The 12,227-nt window shown below is 38.6% G+C and overlaps 1 protein-coding gene across 1 annotated transcript in view; it reads left to right on the top strand.

Moving 5' to 3' along the window:
• The window catches only part of LOC112119303 (serine/threonine-protein kinase ULK4), a 421,700-nt gene that overhangs the window by 336,052 nt on the left and 73,421 nt on the right, over window positions 1–12,227 (top strand). Inside the window, exon 33 of the mRNA XM_029914272.1 lies at window positions 742–840. Within this exon, the coding sequence (XP_029770132.1) occupies window positions 742–840 (99 nt within the window). The remainder of the gene's footprint in view (window positions 1–741; window positions 841–12,227) is intronic.

Genomic DNA, 12,227 nt, shown 5'->3' with positions numbered 1-12,227 from the left:
GGAGAACTTATTTTGGGTACCAGAAATCAGATTTTCTTAATTTTCTCCAATGCTTCTACCGAAAAATCTGCCTCTGTATTTTAAAGGACCAAGCTTCTATGTTTAGTGCTATCAGAGGACTATTGACCATTTCCCTGTGGAATCTTATTCATCAGGCATTTTCTAAAAGTAGTAAAGCACCTGAAGTTCAAATTCCACTACATCATTCCACTTTGGAAATTCAAGTCAGGAGGGTGGGAGTGGAAGTGTTAACTTTTGAATCATCTTGATTTTCTTGTTTTCAATTGTGCTTAAAATCATCTCTTATAAAATAGAGGGTGATCTTTGGAGACTTACAGTGAACATTAAAATAAAGAAGTCATATATTTGTGTAGAGAGAGAGAATATATACAAAAAACATAGATTGTAGATAGACATATATTTTATTATGAGTTCATGGAGATATATATTATACATACAGTAGGTATGTATCTTGCTGAAGAAATGTCACGTAGGTCAGCATATTAAATCAGTTTAGAGTGGATGTGACAGCATGAGTCCCTTTTGCTTTGTGCTTATTCTTACAGACACAATCAGACTATAACTTCTTATAGAGATCTCCGAATACTTAACTAGGAAAGGGAGTATAAGAACACCTCCTTCGAACTTCCATTCAAATTTGTACCGCCTAATGGACCTTATTTGTTTCTCAAAGCTGAGCACTCACCAAGACTTCTTTTTATTTTTCCTTGTCTCATTAAGGCACAGAAATCTGGCACAGGAGGGGACACCCAGGCTGCTGAAGACCTTCTCCTTATCAATAAACCGCTGACAGACCTAATTAGCCTGCTTATTCAGCTGGTAAGAACTTGCTTGTTTGTAAGTCTTTTGGAATGTTGCTAAAGTTGAAATTACTCCTCTGGTCTGGTAGCCAAATGCAAGTTTTTGGCAATACCTTGTTTTAGTGTCCATACAAGGGGACTTTGAATTTCAAGTTCCTAAATTCAAAGAAACTGCCTCATGACACCTTGTTACTGTGGAGCATTTTGAAATATGAGCACATATTACCACCCACTCATAAATCAGGTGACAGTGAAACCACTTTCCTTGAATTTCAATTATTTTTAATTAAAATGTCACATTGATATTTTGTTATGGAATGTACTTAGTTAGGAGGTACACATGGTATGACTGTATTAGTATCTGTGTTAGCAATATACCTTGTTAGTACCCCTGCCCCTAAACCAAGTCATAATGATAATATATATCAAAGCAGAGAGAGGACATTGGCCACTGCATCTAGAATCTGTGAAACTGATCAAGTATCAGAGGGGTAGCCATGTTAGTCTGAATCTGTAAAAAGCAACAGAGGGTCTTGCATCTGAAGAAGTGAGGTTCTTACCCACGAAAGCTTATGCTCCCAATACTTCTGTTAGTCTTAAAGGTGCCACAGGACCCTTTGTGAAACTGATGTTGACTTACTTCTTTGCAGCTGGACATGCCAGTTAGGCATGGTAAGGTTACATTACTTGCAATCCATGGAATCCAGGCCAGGTAATGCCTGAGAGTGATTCATGAAGGGTAACACATCATGCACCATGTTCCAGAAATATGGAGTGGTATATGAAGTGACATGTATGTTGAAACTACTTTCATGAGGCATGGCCACAGCCATGGTGGCATCATTAAGATCACCCTGAAAACAGAGACTCTCAAGACTTGGGCTCTTAACCTCCACATATGCAGATGTATAGTTCCTATCTTGTGGAACCAATCAGAAGCAAGAGGTTTGGGTTAGATTCTGTGACAGAACTTGCAGCACAGCAGGAGGAGGGTTGAGGAGGGTTTAAGCCATCTTTGTAATCTCCTTACCCTAGACTGCTCTAGAAGTTGGAGAGGCCCCTGATGTAACCTAAGCAGCTCCAGAGCACTGTCTAAGTTATGGTAGCCTCTCTGGGGCTGTGTGCTATGACCCGCCCTCAGCACAACCACTATGCCAGGGCTTGTGAAGAGGTCTTCAGAGGACAATCCTACAACAGCACCTACCCCAGGGATATCCTCCTTTGGACAGATAAAGGGCTTTTAGGGTCCCTTTATGGTGCTCCAGCCCCTTTGCCAGGTGCTGGCAAAAAGAGACTGGAGATGAGAGTAGGGTCTCACCCTGGTGCCAAGCCCTCCCTTTTCCAGGTGGGTTGTCTCCAGGCTCCCCAGTGAAAAAGGCAGCGCATGTCCCACTGGAATTTGACTAAGATGAGCCCTGTCCTAGGGTCTGCAGTTTCTTCAGGACAGGATAAATAACGTTCTCTCGGCTAGCACTCATTGGGTCTAACTTCCGTCTATAGTGTTCGCAGGGGCTCTATTGGAGGATTGTCCCCATTGTAACCACCCACGCCTAAATGCCAAATCCTAACTTAGACTTCCAGTTAAGTACCTGGTCTCTTCCTTTCTCCTTTTTCTTTGTTTTTCAAATCTGATTTCTATTTGGTGTCTGAACCACCAAAATTTGTAATAAAGAATGTAGGTAAAAGGTTCCAGTCTCAGCTAAACAAAACCTATATGTATCCAGACATGAATGCTGACCTTCTGATTTTATTCTACCAGTGGACTCTTATTCTGAGGAAGTATGATGCTTTCTTTATAATTTTCTGTACTAGACTTGTCTATAGACATTACCTAGACTAGATTTACTTGTACCAGCAATTGATAAAAGCCTTTTCAAATCCCCACTCAAGCCCCCACAACAAAAAGCAGAGTGTGTTCAAATTTGGATTACATAATATTCTAACCCTCTTATATTTTGTTAAACAATTTAAAAATCTATGTATATGGTAAATTTTGAAACCTAAACAGATTCACAATGTCCTTTTAAGCAAAACTGAAGATAGACAAATGTTTACTTTTTTTGACCTTTAGACTTAAATTTCATTAGCTCCCTAAAGAACAGAAAAATAGTAGCCATGCTTTGCTCAGTCTATACCACCTGGAAGTCTATTATAGCTTTCTAATTAAAGAGTAGAATAAGATGTATAGTTAGCATGTACTGATTATGTTACCACCCGCCTCCACATCTCATCAGAGCAGCCTCAATTACAGCTGTGCTTTACTTTGTTCCACTATTCTGACTATTCTGATGTATTGAAGATGGTTTAACATGTGGCTTGGTATTTGCCGTTTTAAATATATAAATCAAGAAGCATGGCGAGGCGTATTTATTCTTTTGCTTTTGAGTCTTGAAAAAGATTTTTTTAAAGTGATCAATCTTCCCTTGTATCCTGTGTGAGAGGTGCAAATTCTTAACATGAATACATAATTGCATTGGTTTATGTAAGTTATCTCACCTACTTTCTTTTCTTTTGAACTTTGCATCAATTGCCTATTAGTGAAGGTATCTGTATTGAACCTTTGTTATAAAATTAAAAGCAATCTTTGTGCTGATATTGGCATACATTATCTCTGGCAAAGCAGCATTTAACACACAATCATGTCAGCCCAGGAGTGAGCCCACAGCTGCCCATGGAAATTACTTGTTCCAGGGATAATGATTAATCCTAATAGAGCAGTGTGAGTAGGCGATAAGAGGGTACAAGTGACATTGTAAACTATATCCTTTAACTGGAGGTTGGAAGGTGTAGACTGTGAACTCCACTGGTTCTGGGGCATGACCCAAGACTTCTGGCCATGTTTTTTCAAGTATGCGCCTTTGGGTATAGCCCAGGGACTGAATTGGTCCTTAATTCTATAGATTATTTTTATAGTTTCTACCCCTCTGTAGATAACATTTACTTACTAGAAGTTAAGTAAAACATGATTGAATGTGGGCCTTTTATTACATACAACATTAGATGAGATAATAGTGCTGTGAATCATAGCTGTACATTTGTCAAATTTTGAGGAAAGTCATGGAGGAAGTCATGGTAACAAAGGGTCAGATCCTCATAGGTGCAAAGCATTTGGCTGCAGGGGAAGATGCAGCTCAGCATCCCTCAGTTTGGCCTAATTGTCACAACTCGGGGAAATCATGAAAAAATGTCTGAAAAGTTAATCATGGTTTGTAATTACCAAACAATCTTTGCAGAACCAGGCCCATTACATTTATTCTTTTTTATGTGGGAAATGGGTGAACATTGCATAATCTCTTGGGTACATAGCGACTATCTTATTCCCACTTACATATCCCTTATGGTAGACGGAAGCCTCTTAAAATACCACCCCACAAACATCATCTTGTTTCACCACTGCTTTTTCCTGTTTTCTCTCCTATTGGCCGATTGGTCTATTCCTTGGACATCTCCCCTCTTGCGACCCCCCCTTGACTAGTTCTCTGAGTTCTTCAGTGTATTTGTTCATCCTGATACCCTGTTATCTGTAGCCTCTCATTTAATCCTATGGGTTGTTTTCTTAAGAACTTTAATAGTTATTTACTTTTTCTTCTCCCAAATACTACCGGCTTATCCATTTCGCTGACTCATCAAACTTCCAACATTTCAAGAACAATAGACATGTTAAAAACTATTAAAATTCTGGACTCCACATGTCTCATGACATCTGTGACAGACAGTCATCCATTTAATCATAGTTAACTAAACCTCTAATTCAAAAGCAACCTGGAAAATACAATGCAAATGACTAAACCAGACAAAGTTTATAGGACTAAACACTGACAAAAATATACCCTCTGTATATATAATATTTAGCAGAATTTAGCATCTTGTTTTTTGATGAGTGTACATGTTGCTATGAGCCGTTGTATAGAGGTATGATAGCACTGCTGTATTTAAGGTTGAAAGCGCCACTGCATTCTAAAGCCTGTTTTCAGTCATTTTTAATCTTTTCAGAAATGTTCCTTTTTGGTTGAATTTTCTCATCCTTGTCACAGTTTAAAGATGAATTTTTAAACTTTTTTGTAAATTAGAATTGATTTTGAGTTTTATGAGCATGGGGAAAATGTGTTCTGCTTTCAAAGGTTGCGGGGGGGGGTTGTTTTTGTGATCATCTCACATTCAGATTCAAACTTGGCAAGGACGTTGTCCTCAGTGAGGGGTGTGACCTGAAAGGAACAACATTGGACTCCATTTAGCAATTATATAATGCACCTGTACAGTGTTTTATTTTTCTTGAGGCAGTAAGTATGCATGGTTCCAGACAGATAGAGTACACAAAAGCAATTTAGATTGTCTAAGATGAACCATGTCATCCTGTAACTTCCCTGCACCCCCACCTAACTGTCTGTCCCTCTTAGTGTCTCAGTGATCTTTGTCTGTGAAACTGTAAAGAGAAACATATCCGAATTATACTTATTGGTAAGAGAATATTGACATACCTGGAGTTAATACTGGATTTGGGGCAGGTCACTTTATCCATCCCACTTAAAATAAAAGCAAGGCTTAACTCCTATCAAGTTCTTTAAAAAAATGTACCTAAGGTAGCAACTCTAAGGACAGAGAACAAAACTTTAAAACCTAGAAGAGATGAAAAGATCTAGTAGATTATCTGGTTCATTCTACCTGCTAATGCAAGTTTGTTCCCTGTACACGTTCATGCTTTGTCCACTCTAGTTTTTAAATAGCCCAAATGATGAGGCTTCCATCTCCCATAGGAGACTCACCTACAGTCTGATAGGTAGACATTTTCCCTGATAGTCAACCTACATTTCCCTGTCTCAGGGCCAGGGCATGGGTGGCCTGGCCTAGGAGTTAATTAATGTCAGGTGCAGACCAAGGTGCCAGGAGCCAATTGCCAGGAATCAGGCCAGGTTAGAATGCCAGGAGATCAGAATCGAGGGACAAACCGAGGGCAGGGATCAAGAGTCAGTTACCAAGAGTCAAGCCAAGTCAGGATCGGAAGGCAGGAACTGGTAAATGCCAGATGAGCGATCCATGGCACAGTGAAGCCCAGTTGTACAGACAACTTCCTGATTCTTCTTCTGGCTTAAATAGTGGCTCTGGCCCAATCAGGAGCCTCAGAGCTCTCCCAATCAGAACATAGAGGCGGGGCTTGTGACCCAATTGGGCTTCATGGACCTTGGTTCCAATTGCTGTATCTGAGCTGCCAGGTGGAGGATTGAAGTGTGATGACTCCCAGAACCCCCACAGACCCAGATGTGAGACCTGCAGGGCCTGACATCCTGTTCTGTATTTTCATCCTGTTACACTTACAATACTTACAACTTCTTGGGCCACCTTGAACAATTCCTTGCTGGTATTTAAATTCTTCAAGTAGATGATTGTTTGTCTCCCACCCCACTGACTAATTTTTTCAACTAAGTTATTACATGCTTAGCACACTCTTAAATCAATATGAGTTAAACTTGAAAATGTCAAAAACTTAGAATCAATTTTTCCCTTTTGTAATTGTGATTTAGTCCAACATTTAGGACACACTGAAGCAAATATAAGACACCCAGACAGCATGTAAATGAAACCAAGAAGTTCTTAAGAACATTGAAACAGAGATAATTACAAAATTCATCATGCAGAAACACTGCAAATATAGAGAATTCCGTATTTAATCCCATTACCAGTATTGTCCTTAATTGATCAAAGCAAAATAGATTGACCATTTAGTTCTAGATTCTTCTTGGTAAGTGTATGGCTTAAAAACCAATTCCACCTACATTTTTGTTGTCCAATACTTCTGTATTTAAAGATAATTATAATTTGTTTATTCCACCTGTAGTTTGTAGCCTTTGCGAAATTACCAAATGGAATATTTAGACTATTCTGATATTAGTTATGCCTCATGAAGTCCAAATATTTGCATGATTTGGAAAAGTTGATGTAAGATTGCTTTTGCAAATGTAATACTCTCTAAAATTTGGAGTGCTTTTCAGAAACTTTCCAAAACTAGGAGGAAGCATTAATTAAAGGACCGGCACTTATGCATTACAGTAGATCATGCTAAATCTACTTGGTCTTGGCAATACTAATGTGATGTTATTTTTACATGAGTTAACTATTACCAATATTCTAAATTAAGTAAGATGACATAAGCACACCTACAAAAATAAAAATGTACCAAGCCAGGCCAAGAATGAGCCTCTAATTTAGAATTCAGTTTGAAATAACAGCAAAGAGTCCTGTGGCACCTTATAGACTAACAGACGTATTCGGATGCATGTACATGCATCCAAAGAAGTGGGTATTCACCCACGAAAGCTCATGCTCCAATACGTCTGTTAGTCTATAAGGTGCCACAGGACTCTTTGCTGCTTTTACAGATCCAGACTAACACGGCTACCCCTTTGGTAGTTTGAAATAAGTAACTTAACTTTCTCCTTAGTTAGATGGGCTCCCATAAATCCTTATTCTTGGTCTGGCATGGCATATGAATGGCAGCTTGTGATGGCTGCCAAGTGGGAGAGCTCCAATTGCAAGGGATAATATATCCTAAATTCATTTCCTCAGTAAGTGTTCCATACATTCAAAGAAAAAGAAGAAAATTCTTCTAACTTTCAACTATCCCTACAGAAAGGGGCAGGGAATGTTTTTGTTTTTCTTTTCAGTTGGATGGTGCTCATATTCTACAGAGATGAGGGTCATATAAGTACCTAGATACCCACTCAGTGGAGTAGACAGAACAGGCTTTTCTTTAACATTTGGCTTGAATAGATTCTCTCCCAACTACTCTTAATACAGTCTTTATCTTTGCGGGGATGCTTGATTTCCCTTCTGTCCCTCTTATAGCATATTAAGTTAATCTTGTTGGAAACTGGTCTTTTCTTTTTGGAGAAAGGCTTCTCCAGGGCTTTGGTACTGCAGGACAACTGGCAATATTAGTAATTTCTCAAATAGGTGTGTATTTCTTTTTTGGTGGTGGCAGATCAATTGCATGTTGGCATATATATAAATAAATCTCCAGCAATAACTTTTTTCTCATTTCCCAAGATTGTGCTGTGACTTGTTTCAAAGCATTGGAAAGCATCTGCTTTTCTGGCATCAAAAATGTCAGCAGAAAGAGTATCAACATATATAGACTATCACCCATGTCTTATGAATGCAGACAGTTCTCAGATACTACGTATTGTTAGATGTTCGCTATTTGTGGCTGGACATAAAGCTTTCTTCTCTGTACAAAATGCAGCAATGAGAAAGGGAATTTCCATGATCCTACTTGAAATTGTACCACTTTTTTATTAATTTGTATAAACTCCTGTGTCAGTACACACGCACTTTGAAGTCCAAAGGGCTGAATACTGGGCAGTTGTCCTTGGTGGAATTGCATAAAGAAACTGCAGGGGAAATAAGGCTATGTTGTCATAAGTACAAAATTTCAGAATGGGGCCTTTGATTTCTTGACAATTAGAATATATTAAAGTGAGCTAAGAACAGTTCTTCCTAAAATGTTTTTTTCCTTGGCTTGAAAGTCTATAATTTGCTTTTAAAGCCAAAAGATAGTGTTATGTAGTATGTGTTTTTTAAAAGCCATATTTAAAAGTGTGCATATTTAATAATCAGTATAATAATGTTTTGCTTTATACAAATGTTTGCAAAATCATCTTGCCTATAGCTCCCAATGGCCCTTCCTGTACAGCATGTTCTGTAATCCTATTACTGATCTAATGAACATCTATCTCTTATCGTAATAAACTCTTTGTGTATAACCTCATTAAAGTGCTGAAGTAGTGTCCCCTCAGGGTATTCCAGACACTTTCATTGTAGCTCTAAAATTAGATGCCCTAACAACTCCATCGGTGTGAAAACTGCCACTTCAGCTCAAATGATCTCACATATTTCTTGCAGTGGTTTGCAATTCATGAACTCTGTGTAACTGGGCTCAAAATGAAGACATATTTTGGTAATAAACTGCAAAGTGTAAGACCATAGTAAAAAAACAACTTCCTGTTTAATTTTAATCTGTTAGAAAACTATATGGAGCTAGTAACGCCTGTGCCAGATAGAACTAAATACAGTTCAGATTTTACATTATGAACCTGTTTTCAGGAGATCATAGTACGACCATAAAAACTAATTAAGCTGAAACTTGACACACACTATGCAAGATTGTAACAAGGAGTTATTTTATTTTACAAATTTCACCCCAAAATAGGAAATCATTGAGGAGGGTTATACTTTTTGCACTCTTATAACTTTAGCTACTTTAATATGCATTTTCTGTAAATAGAGGGACAAGGTGGGTGAGATAATATCTTTTATTGGCCCAACTTCTGTTGGTGAGAGAGACAAGTTTCTGAGCCACATAGAGCTCTTCTTCGTGTTTGGAAAGGTACTCCCTGATCACAGCAAAATGCAAGGTGGAACAGATTGTTTAGCATAAGTAGTTAGCACACATTGTAAGGGACCATTCACGGTAGAGTGGCCCACTAACACCTCTGCAGTCATGGGACAAATAGAGGAGGTTAATGGGTTACAAATTTTTGTGATAACCATAAATCCAGTGTCTCTGTTTAGTCCATGATTTTTAGTATCTAGCAGAGTAATGAATTTAAGCTCCCAAGCTCATCTTTTGAAAGTGCTGTGCAGGTTTCCTTTGAAGATGTGGACTGGTAGGTCAGAGAGTAATCGCATTGTGAAAAGTGTTCACCAACAGGTGATAGGGTATTTTTGTCTTTTATCATTTTCCTCTGTATGATTTTGGATCCTGTACTAAAAATCCAAATGGTCAGCAGCCCAGAACAGTGACATCCATATGCAGGGTGGCGGGGAGGAGGGCGCTAATACTCCTGTATGGTCAAAAGGTCCAAGACATGAACCTCTGGAAGACGGAAAAAACAAAATGAAAAGTCAACTAGAGATGTCTTATGGTTAAGAAAAAGTGAAGAGAATTGGCATTGTGTTGATGGAATTCTAGTGCGCAGTTCCTTTCCTTTCCTAAAGGCCCAGAGCTCTTTTGATATCCCCCTCCCCTTGTCCAACCAAATTCTTTGTGTAATAAATGTGTTCTGGTTTGAAAACCTAAACAGCATTCAGATACATATTTTTTTCTCAAATGAAAACACATGCATTGCACACAGAATTTGTCCAATTAGAGAAATAAATCAGAACTCTCTTCTACCTTATTAAGAAAGGAGATGAGCTGCCTATCAGTATACTGTTGTCTAGCAACATGGCATTAACTTTCCTATTCCTGTTTTAAATCAGAGACTGCTTACCCAAAAATCAGCTTTTCATTTTTTGGCTTTTCCAGCTTTGTGTCTTTATTTTGTTTGCCTTTCAGTGCTTTGTCATCATCAGCATTTTTCTTCAAATTTCCCTCTTGTGTACTATCACTAGTGGTAGCACTAATGCAGACTGGCAGCCAGTGTTAAATGGTATACTGATATTACCATAGGCCTCTTTACACTAGTGCCCAATCAGTGCAGCTCTACTGGTAGTAGTGCAATGTGGGAATTATGAAGAAAAATGCTGATGTAGACAGTCAGACAGCAATGTCATGCTTTTGTGCTTACCCCCATATCACTAAAACAACAAGGAGTCTGGTGGCACCTTAAAGACTAACAGATTTATTTGGGCATAAACTTTCGTGGGTAAAAAACCACACTTCTTCAGATGTCTCCATGCATCTGAAGAAGTGAGGCTTTTTTACCCACGAAAGCTTATGCCCAAATAAATCTGTTAGTCTTTAAGGTGCCACCGGACTCCTTGTTGTTTTTGTGACTAAAGACTAACACGGCTACCCCCGATACTTGACCCCATATCACTGTTGATGTGTTAGATGTAGATAATACTGGCTTCAAACTATTACTTGGATTCCTTAAGAATCAAGTATATTGGATAAAATTGCATTAATTACATTCTAGCCTCATTGAAGGAGGCGTGCCCCAGGAGAAACTCCAGGAGGAGTTGTGCCTCTAGTGGTTGGTTCTTCATGTTTGGGTGGTGCAACATCATCTGGGCAGAGTCACACATCCCTTCTCCCCCTTGCAGGGTGGATTGTGTCCCCAGAGGAGTGCTGAGGAAGCAATCCCTGTGCTGCCCTGATTACAGCTACTGCAAAAAAAACCCTGAGCTCTTGCTGGTGATGAACTGGGAGACTACCCTCTGCAAGGGCCCGGGACGATCTGGCTGAATGTGTATTAAACTTCTTTGGGTGTGAAAATAAATAATATTTAAAAACTGATTATAGTGCAGGTATAGTGACTTTCTTTGTAGCATGTTTCAGTAGGCATATCTGAATTGACCTGATAACACCATAACTTGGACTGATATGATATGTTATATTAAAAGGTACCTATAAGAGAGTATAGATTCTTAATGTTTAATGTCTTTTTCATGTAGATAAGATTCTATTTTTCCAATAAAGGAAAAATTAAGTTGGTCAAAACCTCCATTGAAGTCAATTGAATATAGAATTCAGAATTTGGCATATAAATATAAAATGTAATTTCTTTCCCTGGTTGCCTTGTTATATAAAACCTTCATTTGTCACTTTGTAAAATGAATACATAAGTGGGACAAGGAACAAGTTATAAATATCAGCTACATAAGACTTTTAACGAGAATAAAGTAAATTCAGGTAATAAAACAAAAAGGGTAAAGAATAACCATGAGAGGTCCTCTCACAGGAAGCTGTACATCCATAATATTAGGTGTAATATGGTGTCATATGTTTTAGGAATGCTAATCCATAGCTTCCATCTTAATGCAGTTTTATGAAAAGAGCTGTGTGGATATAAAGAAAGGCAGCTTTGTTTGCTAATGGATGTCTGAAGAATTACTACAGGGATATTTAAGGAGTGTAATATGTCAAACTTTACACACTAAAATTATGTTAAAATAACAGAAGAGGTTTGTCTTAAACCGACAAAAGTTAGAAAATTCAGACTTAAGACTAAATTATCATCACTGACTAATGATTGTCCCTAGGCATGAGTAGGTGCCTAGTATGTAAACTTCTCCATTCTGAGTTCCCAGAAGTGAACCATGTCAGTTGCATTCCCCAGGCACAGCTATCTGTGGTGTTATATGAAGCCTAAGTTTCAGCCTTTGCTATATATTTCTTGCCTTGTATTGACATAAGAGCATAAAGTTGCCAAACTAGGTCGGACCATGGTCCATCTTGCCCAGTATCCTCTCCCCAGTAGTGGGCCATACCAGAACTTTGGGAGGTGGGGATGTACAGAAGAGGGCTACTATGCAGTGATCCACCCTTGTCTTCCACTCCTGGCTTCTGGCAGGGATTGCATGTCTGACCATCTTTGCTAACCACCATGATGGTCCTTTCCTCCATGGACTCATCCAGATCAGAGTTCCCTCTAATTTTTCCTACCCATGTGCAGAATGAATTTTGTT

This window comes from Terrapene carolina, unplaced genomic scaffold (assembly GCF_002925995.2).
Source record: "Terrapene carolina triunguis isolate 2854851 unplaced genomic scaffold, T_m_triunguis-2.0 Scaffold34029, whole genome shotgun sequence".
NCBI classification, from domain to species: Eukaryota; Metazoa; Chordata; order Testudines; family Emydidae; genus Terrapene; species Terrapene triunguis.
This window is presented reverse-complemented; position numbering and strand designations above follow the sequence as displayed.